This window comes from Chelon labrosus (genome assembly GCF_963514085.1).
Source record: "Chelon labrosus genome assembly, chromosome: 19".
In the NCBI taxonomy this organism is placed as follows: Eukaryota; Metazoa; Chordata; class Actinopteri; order Mugiliformes; family Mugilidae; genus Chelon; species Chelon labrosus.
In genome coordinates, this window is record NC_140352.1 from 4,062,457 (window position 1) to 4,085,403 (window position 22,947).

At 44.4% G+C, this 22,947-nt stretch overlaps 1 protein-coding gene across 1 annotated transcript in view; it reads right to left on the minus strand.

The window, feature by feature from the left end:
• The window catches only part of svild (supervillin d), a 51,255-nt gene that overhangs the window by 16,807 nt on the left and 11,501 nt on the right, over window positions 1-22,947 (minus strand). The window contains exons 2-7 of the mRNA XM_084567642.1: window positions 19,446-19,923; window positions 13,998-14,032; window positions 8,661-8,722; window positions 4,365-4,462; window positions 2,317-2,422; window positions 790-1,394 (exon numbers count right to left, since the gene is read on the minus strand). Coding sequence (XP_084423768.1) covers window positions 790-1,394; window positions 2,317-2,422; window positions 4,365-4,462; window positions 8,661-8,722; window positions 13,998-14,032; window positions 19,446-19,822 — 1,283 coding nt within the window. The 5' untranslated portion in view covers window positions 19,823-19,923. The remainder of the gene's footprint in view (window positions 1-789; window positions 1,395-2,316; window positions 2,423-4,364; window positions 4,463-8,660; window positions 8,723-13,997; window positions 14,033-19,445; window positions 19,924-22,947) is intronic.

Sequence of the window (22,947 nt, forward strand, 5' to 3'; positions counted from 1 at the left end):
CTTTTCCTGCATTAACCATTAACCGATTTTTTAACCAATCACAGGATAGTTGTTGGACACCACACGAGAAAAGAGTTCTGCCCGGTTGATGTGTCGAGAACAAGCTGCAAGAACTCTCAAACGAGGGCTGCAAGAACAAAATGACGTCATTTTGTTCTTGCAGCCCGAGGAGCCAGAACAAACTTCTCGCTTCTCGGTTTCAATCAATCAATGCTGCAACCTTAAAGTCTCTGATGGTTCTCAGTCATCCGGAAACTGGACCACTCATCCTAGCAGCTTCTTCAGCTGTAAATGACTGGTAGCTTGCATCCGTTAATGACCTGTAAAGCTTGTTACATACTCTGCGAGAAGCAAGAAATTTGTTCTTGTTCTCGCAGTGAGTGGCTGAGAACTAGAACAAAGTTCATTCTGGCCAGGTCAAGCGCTGAACTCCGGTGAAGTCCTCATAGGCCCCTCCCACTGCAGCATACGTCAAATCGCAGAATAGTAACCGGACACCACACGAGAAAAGAGTTCTGCCCAGTTGATGTGTCGAGAACAAGCTGCAAAAACTCTCCAACGAGGGCTGCAAGAACAAAATGACATCATTTTGTTCTTGCAGCTCGAGGAACCAGAACAAACTTCTCGTTTAGGTTTAGATATTGATCGGATGCATACAGTGGATGATCTTTGTCGTGTTTAACTAAATATTAGTAACGGTAAATGGCCTCCTATTAGTGAAAACTCTTCTTTGAGATATAATGTCCACGTTATAAAACCCCTCATGTGCATGTTAGAGTGCATCCTGACCTCTGTTTCAGAGACGAGCCCACACTCCCCTCTAGGCTGCTCTCCAGATCCTCAACATCCTCGGACATCGACGAGCCCTTCTCCAGACTCTCATCAGGCGACGGGCTCCTCATCTCCTCAAAGCTCCCTCTACTGCTACTGACGCTGTCCTCCCCCCGTTTCCTGTGAACGCTGAAGCCCCCTCCGTCTGTGACATCATCTGTCAACGACTCATCCTCCTTGTCGTTTTCCCTGTCGAATTCCTCCTCCATCTCTTGCTCCCGTTCCTCCTCCTCCTCCTCCTCCTCCTCTTCCTCCTGCCGGTGCTGCTCCTCCTCTTCCTCTTCCAACACATCCTCCTCTTCACTCTCAGGGTGGCTCAGGGTGACGCTGGTTTGCCGGACTGGCACATGATCAGGCGTCGAACCCTCGCTGTGGTCCGACTCCACGCTGGTGGAGCGGCCCTTTTTTAAGATTCCCTTGATTCCATGAGGTCCCGAGTCTTGGCGCTGCAGCGAGAAAGAGGAGGAAGAGGAGGAAGAGGACTGGCATGTAGGACTGGGAGGAGGAGAGGCGTCTCTGTTCTTGCTGAGTGGGAGAACCGTGTCAGAGAGGAGACTGGAAGACTGGTGTGGAGAGGAGGAAAGAGAGAGGGAAATATCTTTTTACTACCAGCCGTGATATTTATAATATCATTAAAGGTGCAGTACAACATGGGGCTTCTGAGGGTGTCCTGTGGTGTCTGGGAACAGGATATTTTTTGAGATCCTGCTGGGGATGGCTGCTGCCATCAAGGAGTGTCATTGCTATGGGGTGGGGGTGCCTGGTCTGGTCTAGGTGGGTGCTACATGTCTAAGTAACATCCACACCAATGAATGCCAGGTCCAGAAGTTTCCCAGCAGAACATTGAACTGTCACAAGATGGTTTAAATGTTATTCACTTCTCCTGTCCGTGGTCATAATGCTGTGGCTGTATTGCGTATGCTCAACATGTTGTCACTTGAATCACACAGCAGCAGCTGGAACAACAGCAGACACCCCCTCAGAGAGGTCAAAGGTCACGAGGGAGCGCTGGTCTCGGAGCGGATCGTGAGGACGGCTGGGTGTGAAAGTTCAACTCTAAACCGGTGGTCTGGATTTAACGAGCACCAGATCTCGTGTGACGTCTTTTGGGGGCAGCTGGGGGAGTGTGTGTACATAATTTTGGTACTTTCAGTTTAAAATCTGGGTGATGTAATAACACCATTGTGTCCGGATTAGTTACAGAATGTGTGCGTCTGTGCTGCAAACCTGGGCATCGGTGACATGAATTATAAACTGAACATCAACTTCAGGAAGGATAAACTAAACTGTACCAGACCGGAGGGAAACAAAGCCAGCGGAGTCAAGGTGAGTAAGAGTTGTGGTATTGGCTCGTGTACGTGGTGGTAAGACCCAATACACAAACGAAGATTTATGAACCTCGTTTCTTTTTTTTTAAGATGCTCTTCTGTAACGTTAAACATTTAACGTGCACCACTTTTCATATAAAAATATAAGGAAACCAACCTTCTTTTCCTCTGCAGCAGCCGTTTGTTCATGCTGCTCTTTAAGTGACGGTTCATCTGCAGACTTCTTCTCTTCCATTGCGTCGGCCGAGTTAGTTTTAGGGAGGCTAAAAAAGGATGATGGTGGAAAAACAGACACAAAGAAAGAAAGAAAGAAAAACAATCCAAACATTACGCAATGGTAAAGCTGGGAATAGATGTATCCCATTTTACAAACAAACAGGACGTTCTACTAAAAATCAATAGTCAGTCAATGATTGGGAGGCTTCTAATCAATGTAGGCACATATACACCTATCGGGCATAACATTATGACCACCTTCCTAATATTCTGCAGACCTCCAAAACAGAGAATGGACATGGGCCTTCTGAGGGTGTCCTGTGGTGTCTGATGTTAGTGGGGGGGGGGGGGTCTTTGAGGGGAGGGGCCTCTCTGATACTTGATCAGTTTGGGATCTAGTGAATTTGGAGGCCAGGCCAACACCTTGTGCTGTTCTTCATGTTATTTTTAATTGTTCCTAAAGCGTTTTTGCCACCTAGACCAGACCAGGCACCCCCACCCGATAGCAAAGGGGTGGGGGTGCCTGGTCTGGTCTAGGTGGCTATAGTACTAGCTCGCTCTGTAAAAACACCACCCAAACGTTAGTCGCCGCTGTGTAGAGGGTGACACGGGAATCAATTGTCGTTCCCATCCCATCCCGAGCCCACAAAAATACTCTCGTCATACCCCGATCACGTGACTGCCCCCCGAAAAAATCCCGTCCTGCAAAAGACTCCCAAATCCCGTCCCGCTCCCTATGTTGTTGTCTAATGTTATCAGGCTCTGTTGCCCAACTTGCCCCCCTGTAGCATGTTTGGTTGATCGCTTTTCTAAAACGAAATGCCTCACAATCTTCCCGTCTCGCTCCCGGTTGATTATTTGCTCTATCCCGTCCCTATCACGTTACCAACAGTGAAATTGTACCTCGTACCGCGAGACTCCCGCGGGAATACCGTGACCCACAGGAGTCCCGAAAAATTGTCACCCTCTACCACTGTGTCTTTTTTCGCCAGTCGGGTTAATTTTTGTTTCTACTTCCTGCTTCAATTTGAACAATGACGACTGAAACTTTCGCTGAAATTTCACCAAAGACAAATCACACAAATGTTTGTATCTCTGAACCTCCTCAGGTAACGTCTCCTCATTGTGTTCCATCTTTATTGATCCAAAATAATCAAACCGAAAACTGCGGAGATGGAGAAGAAGAAACTAAAGCGGAAACACGCTACTACCAAGCGGACCAATCACAGCTCTTGCGGTTACATTTCTGGCGAGGAGCACATTAGCCACGGCTTTAAGGTCTGAACTGTCGCCGTAGCTATGGCGTCAACTGGACGCAGAAGTCTAAACCGCCGATGAGTAACATCCACACCAATGAATGCCAGGTGCAAAAGTCTCCCAGCAGAACATTGAACTGTCACAAGATGATCAATGTTATTTACATCTCCTGTCAGTGGTCATAATGTTGTGGCTGATCTGTGGAACCCAGAACCATAAATTCACGCTGATCTCATCTGACCTTCAGTGTTTTGTTCAGCTGGAGCTGGTTACAGGCTGTTTACTGAACAGATTCCTGACAAATGAAGAGTGTGAGTCCGTTTCAACTCCACACAGACAAACTAGGATGAAGTCTCTTATGTCTTTAACCACAGAGACTTTGTGTGTGTGGTTCGGTTACGGTGCTAAGTACAGTCTGGCTCTCGGCGCTACAGCCATCAACTTGAGCCTGGTTACATCACCATAGCTACCACAGAGCCATGAGTGTTTTGTGTTTACGTGTACGCAGAGCGTGGCCCTGCAGGTTTATCTGGTTTATCTCTGCAGCTGTTTACAACATTAAACACTGCTTCAGTGATTACCTGTGTGCTGCATTGAGTCAGCTGGCTTCAAGGTATATCTGTACCATGTACTTTTACTGTAAAACACATTATAAATAATCTTTTACTAGCTAATTTAGCCTGATCAAGTGATCTGAGCAGGCTGGCATGAGGACCAGTCTGAACTACTCACACTGTGGAGGCTTCCTCTTCGTCGCTGCTGATTAGCTGATGCTTCACTCTGCCATCGGCATGCCGCCTGCGCCGTCCATCCTGCGTTCTCTCCACTTCCTACAGGCACAGAGACAGAGAGGGGAGAGGAGAGGATGTAGCTTAAATGCTGAGATCGAAATAAATCCTGCTCAAGTCCCACACCTGCCAGAGAGAATATCCCGATGTTAAGGGAAGTGAATGAATGAATAAGGCGCCGCCCCTCCACTTGAGAAAGGCAGTTAACCCCTGCAACGCTCCAGCTGAGCTGCTCAGAGGTCAGTGCTGCTGTGACTGAGTGATTGTAAAGCAGGGCGTTGGTGAAAAGTGCAATACATACACTGTTAAAGTGAAGATAGTAAAGGGTGAGCCGTGCTGGTAATACACTTATAAACATGAATCGTTGTGATTTATTGTTTGTTTTTGCATTCTCCGTGGTCAAATGTTCCCTCAGACGGCCAACCGTCTGTCTATCTGACTCACTGTCCAATTTAGGAAACACACCGTTTACAACAGAGGGTTGTTGTTGTTCTCTGACATTTGTGAAAATTAAAACACTGCGTGACGTATGATTTTATTATATTTACTTAAATAGACTGTCGACCTGTCCAGGGTGCACCCCCGCCTCTCACCCACTGACAGTTGGGATAGACTCCAGCCCCGACACGAACTTGAATAATAAAACATCTTTATCACCTTCTTGCATGTGAAACATCAGGTTACGTGCAGCAGGTAGCTGGCTTAGCTTAGCATGAACACGGGGAAACAGCTAACCCTCCTCTTTCTTTTCTTTTATTTGTGCATCACATTGTTTGCACAAGTCTTTAAGCATAATTAATATCATCATTAATCATCAATTAATCATCATGTAATGTTTGAGCTTTTAAAGGAGCTACAGGCTAGCCATTTCTTTATTTTCTTATGCTAAGCTAATGGGCTGCATCCTTGACAATGACACTATTGACCAGTGGTGGTTCCCGCTGGCCAGCAAAGCCTTCTCTGCTGGCCTAAAGCTTATCAAAATGACAGACTATTTTCCCATTAATCTTATTAAATTATTCCCAGTAGCCTATTATTTTCATTTTATGGCTTATCTATCTCTCGGCTGTGGTGCTGCGGTGCAGTGTAACTTTGCATGAGAGCTTTTATCTAATCAAGTCAGATTTAAAGAGTCAAAGACACCTGACTGGGCCTTCACAATTAAAACTGCAGGCGACTAAAGCCTGAAACACATTATTGATTTAGTTGCAGATCTTCTTAGAAAGACATTTTCATGGTGGACTTTCCAGGAGAAGCTGGATATTGTGAGGAAAGGTCGACCAACCCTGGAGCTAGCTAGCCTGACCCAGCCGGGGAAACTTTCGGGTCAGCAACTATGAGCGCTACCCTTTGGTTGACAGGCTCTGAGGAGAACTCTAAATAGTTTCTTAAGTTTTGGTGGGGTGGCACAGTGGCGAGGTGGTTAGCACTGATGCCTCACAGCGAGAAGGTCCCGGGTTCTAATGGGCCGACTGGGCCTTTCTGTGTGGAGTCTGCATGTTCTCCCTGTGTCTGTGTGGGTTCTCTCCAGGTACTCCAGCTTCCTCCCACCGTCCAAAGACATGCTGGTTAGGTTCATTGGTGATTCTAAATTGTGTGAGTGTGAGTGGTTGTTTGTCTCTCTGTGTTAGTCCTGCGACAGACTGGAGACCTGTCCAGGATGTACCCCGCCTCTCGCCCAATGACAGCTGGGATAGGCTCCAGTAGACCCCGCGACCCTTAACAGGAATAAGCGGTTACACAAGATGAAGATGAAGTTTTGGTGGGTAAAATTAGTTATATTTACATCTTTTATGGCAGCAGTGAGTGAGAGGAGACTTTATAAATTGTTCTAAGTGAGTTTCTTGCATTAGTCATGGCATTCATCTATCTATATGAGATACCCGTCTACGATGTTACATATGATGTTGATGGTTTTGTCACAACGATCGCATTAAGAGATGTTTTGAATAAAGTTGGAGGTCACTGAAGGCCTAGGTGGAAAGTTCACGGCCCGCCACTGCAACTGACGTATCAATCTTCTCATCTTTCTCCAGGAAATCAAAATAGCTTATTTCCCAAAATAATTCCTTGATGAATAAACCTTTACTGAGGCCCTGGAGTGACCCAAGTAAAGATAATCTTTAGCTGTGAAGAAAATACCAGAAATGAAATTCACCTTGGATGAAACAATTTGTAGGCTATTGCAAACTCAGTGATGTGTGTACTGCCTTTGGTTAAAACAGATCTTTGCACATTCAGGAAATTCGGGTCAGAAATATCAAACTATAAATGAGCTGTGTCCCCCTCCAGACGTCTCCATGAACACATTTTATTGGCTCCATGCGTCCTGGAAGGCAGACACACTGTAACCTCACCCCTACTCTGTCTCTTCTGACGGAGACACTGACTCACCGGGTTCTCAACGGGGACCGTGGAAGAGAAACGGCAGAGAATGTCCCTGCTGGTGGTGAGACACCTTAAAATAACAGAGCTCTTGGTCGGAGCAAAGGACGGAGTCGTGTGATTTTAAGATTTGAGGGAGTAAGTTTTCCCAGTGAGTTTTTGGTTGGAGCAACTTGCTGCCATCTGGGTTCACTTGGCCAACCTTGGCACAGCTCCTGGTCTGTTAAGGCCAAGTTAGCACAGCTATTTACATCAAACATGATGAAACCCAACCACTTCTGAAACCTAAGCAGCCTGGGAAAGCCTGATCCTCAGCACTTTTTTTTTTCTTAAGCACACATGTGAAGATCTCCCCTTAGGATTGGGGACATTACCAGAGTTTCTGTTCCTCAGTGCATCTCTAGACGTTTCTTCCCACCACTTGCTTTAAGACCTCCATGGACTACGGGAGCTGAAGTCATGACTTTGGCCCAGCGTGCATCCAGGTGCAGGACAGCTCAGTGCCGTATGGAACAGCTCAATTTGTTATTAATGGAGCAAACTTCCAGAGGGGAGTTGAAGTGTACACCAGCTGCACTGGCAAAGGCCGAGAGTAAATCAAGAGAGGGAACTGAAAAGAATTCACCATCGCTCTGGAAGTAGGGTAACCGCAACAAAATTTATAAACTGATGTTTGGACGCATGGATTTGCCTCAGCGTGTGATGTGTGTGTGTTATCTTGCTAGCGTTTGAAGATGAGGAAGGGAAGGTGCTTCACTTCTACTTTCTGTAGAAGTAAACACCTGCAAATACTGGACTCAAGGAATGAGTCCTCAGTCTAGCCTGGAAAACGATCTGATTGACAGCTTGGTTCATTGGGAAAAAGTCAACGACTAAACTGTATAAGGAAATGGAAAAGCAAAAAACATGACAATGAAAATGGGAAAGAAAATATATATAATTTTCCTTCACATACTGTATATATATTTCCAGTTTTATGTTATTTTATTTTTTTTTTATTTGTGAATTATTTATATCTGTTATGTATATTTTTTTTTACTCCTTTTCATATCTATAATTTTTTTTATTCCCCTTAATATTTCCACTTTTATTTATAATTTTATGTATTTCCCTTTATATTTTCACATTTATTTATTATTTTATTTCCCTATTCATCAATTATTTTATTTATTTATTTTTCTTTATATTTTCCCACTTACGTATTATTTTTTTATTCATTCCTCTTTATATTTTGCTGCCTGATTTATTTCCCTATTCTTGTACAGATTATTACGTTTTTGTGGCACTCCTGTGAGTCCATATTTCCGTAGGTATAGAACACAAACTGGGCGTCACACTTGCAAAAAATAAAATAAAATATAATAATAATATTTGAGTGGATTAAATGTCACATAGTACAAATAGTGTTTGCATCGCTTCAGAAGACAACAAATTAAATGAAAATAACAATCTAAATTGCCTTGAAATGTTTTAGAAACCCTAAAACCCCCAAGAATAAGCCCTAAGGTGATGGTGGCAAGGAAGACAAACTGAAATCTATCTGATAAATAAGATCCAAACCAGTCTAATAAGGTTTCTTAAATCTTAATGATGTGTTTTTGGATCAACAGTGTCAATGCAGCACTAACAGGATCTAACAGAATAAGTGAAAAGACGGGTCTGTCGTCTGAGGTTACTTTAACCAGAGCTGTTTCTGTGCTGTGATGTTATGATAGATGACTCCTCCTGCTTAAATGGTCACATACCCGATTAGAAACAGCTTTCTCTAGGATTATAGTTACATTAACAGCTGTTCAAACACAAAAAGGAAGAGAGAAAGATTGCCAACGGAAATGCACTAAAAGCTGTGTTATACCTTAAAATGAGACATCTGTGTAGTCATGCTCCTCGTGATCAGTTCCACAGTCTTCACATCAGCTGAAAAAGGGAAAAACACACAAAACAGTGAGATTACACTTGCTCATGCAGTGAAATTACTACCTGCCAGTATAACGTATCATCAGTCAAGGTGACATCTGATACGACGGACCACGTGTGCTCGGTGTCCACAACATAATTTACTGCTGGTGGTCTGGGAGAGCCGACCGCACTTTGTCACGAGACAATGCGACTGTAAACAGAAAGGTGGTAATTCAGTGCTTCTGTGTGCAGACATACACGCGATCAGGCATAACATTATGACCACCTCCCACACAGTTGTGACTATAAACTATAGTATAAATATGGACGGTGGAACAGCTCCTTTAAAAGTGAAGCCAAAGCAAGCAGAGCTCCCCATGTTAGTGGATGAGACGTGGGCCAAACTAAATGGTTTCTGTCATTTTAGGCAGTTAATATAATGTTGATGCATGTTCAAGTATTTTTGGTTATTTGACGCTATAGAAACAGGATGTGACAATTTTCTTTTTAAATTTGTACAGTGTATAATCCAACATTTCCTTGTAACTGGTAATTAAATGAAAACACAAGCGAGTCTGGAGGAAGTGAGGTCAGGTCACTGATATCGCAACTCTGCGTGGCTTCCCTTTCGGAGCGTACTGATCAGACTCTGGCTCCAAACTTGCAAGATGGCGCCGCCGGTATCCCCGGGAAAATAGCGTCAGTTTGGCCAATGAGAGGAAGTGAAGTCCATATTTATATACAGTCTATGGTTGTGACTCATCTGAGGGTGCCCTGTAGTGTCTGGTTACACAATGTTGTTAGTGTGGGGGGCCTTTGAGGGGAGGGGCCTCTGTGGATCATCCCACAGATACTTGATCAGTTTGGGATCTAGTGAATTTGGAGGCCAGATCGACACCTTGTGCTGTTCTTCATGTTTTTTAGCTGTTCCTAAAGCGTTTTTGCCACCTAGACCAGACCAGGCACCCCCACCCCACTGCTATGGGTGGGGGTGCCTGGTCTGGTCTAGGTGGGTGCTACATGTCTAAGTAACTCTCTTCGTTCAGGGCTTCTCTATGCTCTCAGTGCTTTCTTCCGGCAACAGACAGTTCAGTTTCCCCAAGATGGCGCCCGCCTGGATAAGCGAGCCAGACATGAACGGTACTGTGTTCCTTTTTTAATAAACTGCCTGTATACTTGCAAAGTTCTCAATGCTTCGGTTTACATGTAGAGACCCTAGTTATGCTACCGTGTAAGTGTGGTGATATTGTGAGCCTTGTTAGTGGTATAGAAATAGTGATTTCTTTTTATGTGTCGGTGTGCCCTGAAGGCTAGCGTTATACGCTAAATAGCGGTTTGCAAGAAAACTGGTCACATTTGACTAACAAAACAAATGCATGAAAACAAATACCAGAGAACGGTCGAACTCGGTACACATGTGTTATTAACCCCAGGTTCATTTTGCGCCGGAGTTGTCCTTTAAGTGAGCTGTATGCACAAACCAAACTCACGTTAAAGGTTCAACAGGTTTAAAAAAAATACAGGCGGGAAAATTGACAATTTAATCAACGTGACCGGTTTCAAAGACGTCTCAGGATCAGAAATGTAGATGGAACAGTTCTGGGTTGCATCTGAAAACTCCCCGACTGTTAAAGTAATGCAAAAGATGAATGCTGAGATATCCAACTAGAGTATGGAATAAGTTAACCTCGTGTTTGTGCATACTGTACATGCTAAAGAGAAAGAGAATTACATTTCATGTGAGCCGTCTAATCAAAACCAGCAACCAAGTCCTCTAATCTGATCGAGAGGAAAACATTAAATTTAATAGTATTCCAAAACAACACAAATTTCTTAAGTCAGCACACTCACAGCCATTATCCTGCTCTAAATCTGCTTTTATTGCCTCGACAATGTGACATTTCTTGCCAAAATAATAGCACGTCTCTGACAAACTCAGTGTTTCCAGTGGAAGGGGGAAAAAAAACCTAAACCCAAAAAGCTCCAGTTTTGATTTATGTTTCCAAGCTCCCCTGCGGCCCGGGACTAAGCGTGATTTAGCCGAGATGATGAAACATTAAGCATTGCAGACTGGTGACTGCACTCAGACCTCACTCGTATAGCTTTGACTTCAGTCCAATCTCTTTTACATCATCATCCGCTCACCGTCCAAACTAAAGACAAGTGGAGGGAAAAAGAAAAACACAAGAGATGGAAAAACCTCCACTTGAGTTTACAGTGTCTTCCGTAAGTGTTTTAATCCATCTTAAAACGACAGCTCACTTATAGCTGGTGAGAGCTTGTTGGAGCCGCCTTTGAACTGCGTAAGTAGCCAGAGGACGATATGTAAATATTAGCCAGTTTCAGAGCATCAAAATATCTCATTTGCATTATATGAGTGGGTATTTTCACGTACAGTATTATGACTACGAGGGTACCAGCACGTCTGCAACCTGTGTTCAGTATTAACCAGCTGAATGTTTGTATAAATAGTACTGGGCCCTCGACCAGCTTGGAGCATAGACTGTAAAAAAAAATGGACAACGCGTCTTCACTTCCTCCCACTGTCCAAACCGATGCTAGTGTCCCGGGTACACTGGGTGAGTTTGGAGTCAGTGGTGCTCTGCTCTACCTCCAACAGAAATGCTAGATTTATTTATTTTTTCCTACTCTAAAGTTCCTGCAGGACCACTTCACAGAGCGGTTGTCAACGACAACTGCCAATAATCATGCCTGTTTTTATAGCGTCAAATAACTAACACGAAACTTCATTTCCCCTTCATTTGACGAGAATTTTAGTGTTTTAATTTGGCCCGAGTCCCGCCCACTAACACGGAGGGGGCGGAGCTTATGACCTATACTGCGGCCAGACACCAGGGGGAGCTCTACTTCCTTTGGCTTCACTTTAGAGGAGCAGTCCCGTCGTACATCTTTATATACAGTCTATGGATTGATTATACACTACACTCTCGTTCCTACTTCACGGAGCGGTTGTCAGGGGCAACTGTCAATCATCATGATGTCACATCCTGTTTTTATAGCTTTAAAAATGACTAAAACAAAACTTGAACATACATCAGTATTATATTAACCACCTAAAATGACAGAAACCATCTTTGAAAAAAAAGTGTTTTAATTTGGCTTGCGAAGTCCCATTCACTAACATAGAGGGGGGCGGGGCTTAAGAGCAATACTGCAGCCAGCCACCAAGGGGAGCTCTACTTCCTTTGGCTTCACATTTGAGGAGCAGTTTCGTCATACATCTTTATATACAGTCTATGGCTCATGGAGCAGTTGTCAGTGGCAACTGTCAATCATCATGATGTCACATCCTGTTTTTAAAGGGTTAAAAATGACTAAATCAAAACTTGATTATATTAACCACCTAAAATGACAGAAACCATCTTTGAAGAGAAAAAAAAAAGTGTTTTAATTTGGCTTGTGAAGTCCCATTCACTAACATGGAGGGGGGCAGGGCTTAAGAGCTATACTGCAGCCAGCCACCAGGGGGCGCTACCTCCACATGCTTTGGCTTCACTCTAAGAGGAGCGGTCATGACGTCCACTTTTCTTAGAGTCTGCGGCTTGGACGGGAACAGCCATCAGCTAACTTTCAGCATTTATTCCCAATATTAATATAATCTAATGGGATTCACATTATTTGCTTGAAGCAAACGTCTGCTTCAGTAACGTAGCTTGTTTCAAGTATAAAATCATTTAAGTCAGTGAAGTAAAGGAGGAATTTCACATTTTCACCATGTGATTTAAAATCTTAATGGTTTAAAAACCAAAACAAACACAGAACAGAAAAGCTCAGTATGAGTCATGTGAAATATATTGCGTGACAGTGAGAATACCGACCACAGAGATTTAATGTTCATTTCTGTCCTCCTGCTTTTAATACATTCACACAGTTCTCATCACAGGCCAACCCCCCCCCCCCATCCCCCACCCTAACCCTGCCTTTACAGAGAAGAAGGAAGACATATCCTGTGCTGCTGCAATGGCAAAGTCAATACCAGTGGCAGCTGTCGAGTGAGCACCTCAGTCAAACACACTAATCGGTGTTTAGATAAAGCTTGTGATTTATTTACACTCACGGCTCTGTCGGCTACAATTCATTCATCACTGGGCACGTTAAGATTGGAGATAGAAAACTATCATACCATGTAACCTTCAGATAATTATTATTTAGTCTTGGGCTTGTGAACTTCCTGATTTACAATGAGGGTTAAAAAAAAAATAACAGATTGTGTTGAGCAAATAAGATATTACACAACATGTGTTGCTCAATGAACCGTCCTATCTGTCTGGGGCTTTTTTTTTTTTCTTGTGCACAAGCACACACATCACCAGCTGGCATGTGAGTGAGCACAAAGCAAGGCAGAAGATACACAAATCGGTCACAACATTATGACCACTGACAGGAGAAGTAAACAACATTAAAACCATCTTGTGACAGTTCAGTGTTCTGCTGGGAAACTTCCGGACCTGTTATTCATTGGTGTGACATGTAGCTTAGACATGTAGCACCCACCTAGACCAGGCCAGGCACCTCCACCCCATAGCAATGACACTCCTTGATGGCAGCAACGGTTTAAGAACAACTCGAAAAACATGAAGAACAGCACAAGGTGTTGACCTGGCCTCCAAATTCACTAGATCCCAAACTGATCAAGTATCTGTGGGATGATCCACAGAGGCCCCTCCCCTCAAAGCCCCCCCGCCCCCACTAACACCAAACACTACAGGACACCCTCAGAAGACCCATGTCCATTCTCTGATGAGTCACCACAACAGAGACCTGCACAACAGTGGCCATAATGTTATGTAAGCAGAAAGAACATACAGGTGGTTGAACCAGTCGGTAAAAGATTCAGAAAGCAGCGCTCCGTTTGTTAACTTTGGATTTTCTTCTCTTTAGTGCATGATTAGTTTGTAAAGCTATCCAGCTAAAATAAGCTTCCAGCGTAACTGCGTGGATCAATCACACTCTCGGACGCGGTCTTTAAACAAAACGTCTGCGAACACGCGCGCCAAACTTCATCTCCCGTCACCGGAGGTAAATCTTCCACTTCATATCACGCAGCAACAACAAAGCTGAGCCGGGCTCGTCGGCGTGTCTGCTTTCTCTTTTCACTCCTCGCAGGTGGCTAAACGCAGCTCATCCATAAAGGGCAGGTAATCTGACATCAGCCATGAGCTCGGTGTTCCTTTCACAGCGAGCAATAAAGAACTTGAATGAGTGTCGGGACGGAGCGGCGTGCGGAACAATAGAGGATCTGAGTGCAGTGAAAGCGGAGAGGTCGTCTTACCCTTTGGCTCCTCTGTGTCACCACTTTCCAGCCGCCTAGGAGAGAGAGGGAGAGAGAGAAAGAGACAAATGAGATCACCCTCTAACATAATGAAGTGATGACAGAAATTACACGTCTGCTAACACTGATGTTTGCAAAGTAGAAAGAAGAATAAGTCTTTACGCGAACCATTATAATCCGCAACTGGAAAAATTCACGCTCCGACATAAAGTCAGCTACAGGAGAGTCTGCGCCTCGTATGACACCATGCATCTTTATGCCAACATTCGCTCAGTGTTGCTCCTCCAAGTCCCACGTTGGCGGTGATATAACAGCAGTGAGTGTGTGCAGCATCTGAAGGTGGCCGTTCATCTCTAAGTAATGGGCGTTAAAAATGGATGGGCACAGCAGCTGCCTGTGGGGTAGCAAGCGATGATGTAACAGGAGGGAGGGGAGAGGACTGCTTTTAGCACAATAGGGAATCATGGAGGACATCTGGGAGGGGTCAAAGGTTACTGAAGGAAGGGGGAGACAGATGCAAGCTGCGCATTCGATACCAAACCTAGGCGGATTTAAAGTGCTTGAAATTGGCTAAATTAGGCCATCTGTAGCGCTGCTGCGTTTACTTCACGTGCATCCAACCGTGCACCGTTCAAACATGTCATGATATAAACAAACAGCAGCGAGCGGTTACAGATTGATGCAGGACGCCGGGGAGTGGAAGCTGAGCTGACTTTGGGTGATTTTTGCATAAATTTGATTCTCACTTTTTCGGTTTAGACAAATTTGGACGCGATGAGAGAATCTGTCCAGACGCTACGTCAAGCACAAACGAAAGCTCTGACGTGCAGAATGCATTTTGGTAACGGCTCAGTTCGGTAAAAAAGCTGCAGTAGCATGGAGTGAAACTGGTCTCAAATGATTCTCAAAATGCATAATACGATTTGTGCAAAACAATTTCACAAATGCACACATGGCTGTAGGGGTGCACCAAAAATTTTCGGCCGAAAACCTAAAATGCACTTTCGGGCCATTTCCGGCAGAAAGTTTATCGCCGAAACAGGATGTTGTGATGATGCAAGCAACAACCGCAGCAATTTTCGGCCGAAAATTTTTGCTGCATCCCTAATGGCTGTCTGAATAAATATTAATTTGTGCACATTTCTTTGCACATGCAGTGTAATTTCATGAAAGGCTGAACCATAAAACTGTAATGGTTTCTGGTTGGTTGCTAGTTAGGCTAGCATTAGCATTGATGCTCGTCACATTTATCAGTGAATGGAATTAACATCCATCATCATGAAGCTCATGACAAAGTGTTATTCTGCAGTATCTGCAAATTAAAATTGGTTTACAGTCATACTCATTTCAAACCAAACTACTGTGAGGTCCCGACAGGATGTCAGCAGGACAAGTCCGTCCTCTAGCAGCAGCTTGCTACTAACCGAGAAGTGACGAGTAAAATCAGTAAAGATGCATTTTCACCACAGGAACGATACGCATCAGGGCCCCTAAAAGCCCAGAATTCCCAGGTTTCCGATGACACTTAAATGCACCATGCATTTAGGGGATCTGTGCGGATCTGAGAAGCATGAAAACAGTGTCCAACCTGGTCTTTTAGATGCAAGAATGATCAGATTTGTGAATTTTTAATTAATTTAAAAAAGAAAATAAGCACAAAATAGTAATATTTGTTTAAACTGCTCTGTGTGCATTTGTGAAATTGTTTTGCACATGTTCAAACTGAGCCGGTGACGGTGTTGCGTACACGTTCATATGAAAAAAAAAAATAGAGAGGCTCTCTAATGGGCTTCGCACATTGTCAGATGAAGTCAGGGGTTTCAGGTGAATTCATGCAGACTGGATTCTAGTTAGATAATCCTGTTTGAGTGAGTTTTACCTGACTAAATGTCTGCTGTGGCCTTGTTATCGAGGACTGTGCAGCTGTATCGTGCCAAGAAAATAAATAAAAAGGACATTTAAATGTTGGATCTCACTCTGTGCTGTGTGGCTTTTTCCTTGCAGTGTCGTCATGTTTCCTAAAATACTGTTAAAAAGTAATTGTTGCTGCAGGATGTCATTATGAGTGACTCCAGGCTCGGTTGCTACAAGGAAAGTTTTTGGTCGGCTTTGGGCTGGCGTGCGTCTTCAGTGGAAATCAGACGATGCCAGTCGGCGGTATTTATGGCATGTGAACATGGAGGAGTTAAAGATGGAAGGAAATGTGCAATGGAAAAGAAGCAGGTGGAAGAATAAAGCGATGCGATATCCACCAACTACATACGCAAGAACACCTTTTCTAAACTTACAAATTTAAAATCCGTTTGCATTTGAAACCTTCTCATTCTCACTCTGCTTTAACACCCCCCACCACCACCACCAGCCACAGGGCTCAGCGACACTTCAGCTGCCCCACCCACACTCTTGACAGTCAACGGCTGCCAAAACTAACTCGGAGAAGAAGAACAGAGTGCAGAGAGAGGACAAGACGAGGAACGGCAAATCAGATTGGGTAGCGGAGGGGGGGTGGGGGGTGGAGGGCGGAGTGGAAGTTGAAGAGAGAGTGAAGTTAAACACACTTTCACATGCGGGCAGGTCCGTCATTAATCACACACTTGCAGAAAACTTCCGCACTCTCGCTCCACGAAATTATGTCATACACACAAAGCACTCAGCGAGGCAATAAAATAAAGAGGAATTAAAAGAGCATCATCATGACTTGTTGTTCCATCTTCATTTAGTGCTTTAGTTCTGTAACGGCTCGGCCATGCTAACAATAATTAGCTCTCAATCCTGTTTCTAATTCAGCGTGAATCATCAAACCCATCAGGTCAGTGTTTACTAAACATCATCCAACTCCCATTAGCTTTTCCGAATTACACATGTGTGAGATACGTCATTTATATACAAACTGACTGAAAGGCTGGCTTCTTGAAAAACGATGAGGTAGATACACCGATCAGGCATCGTGCAGGTCTCCCTTGTGGGGACTCGTCAGAGAATGGCCATGGGCCTTCTGAGGGTGTCCTGTGGTGTTTGGAGTTAGTGGGCGGGGCGCTTTTAGGGGAGGGGCCTCTGTGGATCATCCCACAGATACTTGATCAGTTTGGGATCTAGTGAATTTGGAGGCCAGGTCAACACCTTGTGCTGTTCTTCATGTTTTTTGAGATGTTCCTTAACCGTTCCTGCTGGGGATGGCTGCTGCCATCAAGGAGTGTCATTGCTATGGGGTGGGGGTGCCTGGTCTGGTCTGGTCTGGTCTAGGTGGGTGCTACATGTCTAAGTAACATCAACACCAATGAATGCCAGGTCCAAAAGTTTCCCAGCAGAACACTGAACTGACGCAAGATGGTCAAAGTTATTGACTTCTCCTGTCAGTGGTTTTAATGTTGTGGCTGATTGGTGTACGTATCTTCACGCATACTTGACATCGCTGTGCCCTCTTTGTAAATTAAATTAACCTGCAAATGAGCCGATAACTAAGTCAGCTGCAGAATCTGTAAGAGTGAGATTTAGTTGTAAATGTAAAAGTCAAAACGCAGTCGTTTTTGGAATGTCACCCTTCAACTCTTTACGAGCAAAGGATTCCTGTCTGTGGCAGATAAACGTGTTGACAGTTTTTCATTATCTCCAGAGCAGCTGAGCTCCGGTTTCCTTTGTGCTATTCCTGTAACAGACACGCAAACATGTGGCTTATGACGTTCGGCGAACACGCGTGTGGAGCTCTAATAATGACATACAAGCAGCTCGACCACGAAACTTGGGACGGTTTGTGTTAAGATGGAAGTTAGAAGTGTGGCCTGCATACAAGCCTGCACAGCTGGACTGGGACATGCAGTGAATGTCATCACAAGAACTGTTAAGATTAGTAGCTGGCGTGAAAGGCATGCAGACAAACGATCAACACGTCAGCCGGTGTTTGAGTCCTCTGTAATCACAAATATGAAGTCCATAACTTGGTGTGGGACTCTGTGTTTAGCAGATGCACCCGAAGGTTTCTATACTAAATGTTGCGCTTAAATGTACCAATCAGGCATAGCATTATGACCACCTTCCTAATAGTATGTAGGCCTCCCTTGTGGTGACTCATCAGATAATGGACATGGGCCTTCTGAGGGTGTCCTGTAGTGTCTGTTGTTAGTGGGGGGGCCTTTGAGGGGAGGGTCCTCTGTGGATCATCCCACAGTTACTTGATCCGTTTGGGATCTAGTGAATTTGGAGGCCAGGTCAACACCTCGTGCTGTTCTTCATGTTTTTTTTGAGTTGTTCCTAAAGTGTTTTTGCCATCTAGACCAGACCAGGCACCCCCACCCCAATGCTATGGGGTGGGGGTGCCTGGTCTGGTCTAGGTGGGTGCTACATGTCTAAGTAACATCCACACCAATGAATGCCAGGTCTAAAAGTTTCCCAGCAGAACATTGAATTGTCACAACATGCTCAATGTTATTTACTTCTCCTGTCTTCTCCGGTCGTAATGTTGTGGCTATTCGGTGTGCATCCTAGCACAGCCAAGTAGACAACTTGACGTCTTAGATTTGCTGTAACATGCCATGCTCTGTGTGTGTGTGTGTGTGTGTGTGTGTGTGTGTGTGTGTGCGTGTGTGTGTGTGTGAGCTGCATTTTCCTTCTAGGTCGATCACAACAACAGACATGCCTTTTCTGTAAAATATCCAGTGGGCAATGAATCAATCACATCTATCTACATCTCTTCTACATCTTTTGCTTCATTAAGCACAAGGCACGAATACCTGGGAGAGCTGAATAACTCTACACAAGCCCCAAACCGTGACACTATCTCTCCACTCTGCTCACCTCGGGCAGTTTTCTCAGGAACAGACAAGTCTGGCTATGTGCACAGAGCATAACCTCCTGCTTGATTATAGCTCAAACATCCCCAGACCTGTGACAGGACATGTTTTAGTCCAGCTATGAACAACTCAGGGGAAAAGAAAAAAAAAAGCCCCAACAATACCTGTTTGTTGTTCTTGCTAAATATGCGTGAACCCCCATACGACTGGAAGACTAAAACAAGCAGCAAAACATACCACGGTAAAATAAGTGTTGCAGTGCGTCGCACACATGGCCAAGTTTGGAAATGCTCGCGGTCGTGTTTACTTCAAACGGGAGATAGGACCAAGTGTTCTCCAAATGTGCAGAATCGTTTCCTCCTCTTCTCTCACTGGCAGCCAGCAGGCCCTTTTACAGTAAACTGTTAGATGTCTTTACCAGCTCTAAATGTTTTCTAAATCAGGATACGTGAAAAAAGAAGTTATAGTAGATACAATGCATGCAAGTCAACTGCATCTCAGATACAATTAAGAATATCTGAACATAAAATTCATTGCAATCAGTTCCTGATCAGATCAACTCCTGCCTCTGACCAAGTTCATGTCACACTGAGAAGAACAATGTGACGGGTCTTGCATCGAAAATGGTGCTTTAATCTTTTAACGATGTGATTAAACTCACCGGGTATAAGAGGACGTCCTTGTGGAGGAATAAACCTCAGATGTCGAGCTGGAAACTGCTTTGATGTGAACATCAGCATCTTTTTCTTGCTCGTTCCCAGCCTGCTCCACAGGCTCTGACACTTTATTCCGGAGGCCCCTCCTCGTATACGTCTGCTCTGACCCATTATCCTCGCGTTTTTCCTTCTCCTTGGCGACGGAAGACGTCGTTTCCAACGCGTCGGCAGTTTTCCTCTCCTTGCGGACGTATCTGGAGGAGACGTCCTCCATGTTGCCGTAGCGCTCGGCCAGCTCCCTCCTTCTTTCTGCTTTGTAGCGAGCAATCCGCTCGGCCTTGGTCTCTGGGGCAGAGCTCTGCAAGGTGTCCACTCCGTCCATTTTGCAGTTTATTTTGAGGCAGTTTAAAGTGATGAGATGCAAGGCTGTTTTGTTCCAATGAGATGTGAGCGATGTGTCACTCCACCAAAATCATCCCAGTGCTGCAAACAAAGGAGGAAGACATAATTAGTACCATGGATGAGTGAGTACAGTGTCATGATGCACAGAGGCATATATTTCTCCAGCTTTGAAAAAATCAGCTCAGCTGTGGATCTCCAGGCCAAGCCCTTCCCCTTCCACCTCCCTGTGAAAGTGATGTCAGCCCGCTCAAAGGCGGCCGACCACCGCAGCGAGACTCTCACATAACCTCTATTCCAACGACCCAGTATGAGCCAGTTGGAAAGAGGGAGGAGGTGGGGAGGGGGGGATTGGGGATTCATATCAAATAACATCTTTATCCCATTTCATGCTTTACTTAGTTGAAGCTTTGTACCTGAAAGAAAATGATCGGACCTCGTAATGAATGTGTATTTACAACTAAATTGTCCGTAAATGTCAGAAACGTGAACGTGTTCTTCTGTTTGAACATAGGTCAAACATTTAGAGCAAAATTTCATAGGCTTTAAACCTATCCAGGGGTATATACACCGATCAGCCACAACATTAAAACCACTAAGAAGTGAATAACATCTTGTGACAATTCAGTGTTCTGCCTGGAAACTTCTGGACCTGGCATTCATTGGTGTGGATGTTACTTAGACATGTAGCACCCACCTAGACCAGACCAGACACCCCCACCCCATAGCAATGACACTCCTTGATGGCAGCAGCCATCCCCAGCAGGATGCAGCCTGACACAGACACACACACAAAAACACTTTAGGAACAACTAAAAAAAAAACATGAAGAACAGCACAAGGTGTTGACCTGGCCTCCAAATTCACTAGTATCCAAACTGATCAAGTATCTGTGGGATGATCCACAGAGGCCCCTCCCCTCAAAGGCCCCCCACTAACAAGATTCTGTTGGTAGACACCACAGGACACCCTCAGAAGGTCCATGTCCATTATCTGATGAGTCACCACAAGGGAGACCTACACACTATTAGGAAGATGGTCATAATGTTATGCCTGATCGGTGTATATAGGCTTTTAACTAATGAATGCTGAGACGATCGTCAGCCACACGTCGGTGAAAGGGATAATGTGTTAAACATCTACTTTCCACATCTTTCAACACAATAAAAATGGCACTGTTTAATTGGGTTTTCAATATCTAGTGAGTTCCAGCTTAGAGGTGAAAAATTAGGAGGTTCACTTGAGCTCATTTTGTTCCATTAAGTATTCACAGAGCTGAAAACCACACATGACTCAGATGGGGCTTTAAAAGCTGAACTCACTTCGATGCATTCGCCAGCTGACAGCAGCAATAATCTTTATGCGTGTGCCGTCTCTGAGCACAGGGGCTTTTCCACAGACGTTTCTCACAGCTAAAGTATGCCTAACCATGCTCCGGGTCAGCCGAGGAGAAGAGAAAGAGGGGTTATGAATAAACGGACATATATTTATGATAAAGAGGGGCATGGGATTAAAGTAGCCCCTCGGTCTCTATCCAATTACGGAGCATGAGTTAATAATTTACCGCAAACGTTCTCACATTTATGGCACATGGGGACAAAGAGGAAAAAAAAAAAAAAAAGAAACGAGAGGCCCGTGTCTGGACATTGTTAGTAATGAGAGAGTGGAGATGAAAGAGGAGTGAAGAATGGGTCAAGGCGAGAGAGAAAATAAAAGTGAGTCTGGTCATAAGGTGGAATAAATGAGCTGCCTCCAAAAGTCTACTCTGAAACGATGACAAGCTTGAACAGATCTCAAGCGCACCCCTTGTGACCCCTGACCACCTGCTGGTCTATAAACACCAGCCCAGAACAAGGACTCTTGCACGCCCCCCCCCCCCCGGCTAGAAAAATATACCCCTTTGAAATATTACACAGGAAAACGGTGTATATGTTAAGAAATACAGGAGAGTACATGTGTGTACCATCTCTGCTCCACTTAACACTGGCTAAACACTCAGGGACCACACTGCCTCCTTACGTCCTAGTCCTTGATCTACTGTATTTGTCATCTGTTCATTCTCATGAAGCGGTTGAAGTCCAACACTCCTACCATCTCAGAAATGTACACGATACATGGCGGCCACTATGGGACCAGTGGAAAGCGTCCACAACTGATTCCACTCGGCTAGAATAGAAACTAGAACAGATTCCAGGTATGTGCCCAGGACTCATGTGAGGCTGAAGCTTTTCTAATGGAGTTTACTGTTTAATTTGACAAACGGCCCATTGAATATGCATGCCTAATCAATAGGTAGCAGTGAATCCACTACTACGGAGCCAGAATCATCCTCATTGTGAGACACAGCTTAGTAAGTAAAGGATAGCAGTAGTAGTCATAAAAATCAAAACAAGGTTTATCTTTAGGGACGTCTCGATCATGTCTTGTTTGCCCTGTCCTAAAGCTCCTCCCCTAGAGATTCATAAAGTCTTTGCTTGTCTTCCTTGTACTCTCCTAGAAGGATTGAACTGGATTCAGTCCAATAAAATAGGGCAGCTTTGATGTTAGCCAAAGAGAAAGAGAAAGAAGGCTTGGTTTATGGTAGACCTGACATAAATAACTGCAAAAGGTCGGGCTTGGCTGAAGTTGGACACGATTCAATACGACATAAGACATAAGACATGGTTATTAATCTCACGTATGGGAAATTTCCTTGTCACAGTAGCACAGAATTTGGCAAAATATATATACGAAAACAATAACGACTTCTCATCAATCATTTAAAAAAAGCCTGGCTCTGCCCAGATACCAATCGGGACAGTGCTGTGTTTCCCCTACCATTACATTAGGTGCTACCCCACCCCCCAACATCCCCGGCTCCCCTACTGAAGGTCAAATTCATTTTAATTTCTATATATATTGCCAGATCATAACAAAGTCATTTACGGTTACCTTTCCAATAGAACAGGTCTATGCCAGTCTTTTTTGCCCCCCAGTTCGATCTTAAATAAACTAAACTTCCTCCCCTGGAGATTCCTAAAGGCTTTTCTTGTCTTCCTTGTATTGTCCTAGATGTGACTGGATTCAGTCCAATAAATAGGGCAGCTTTGACGCTAGCCAACGAAAAAG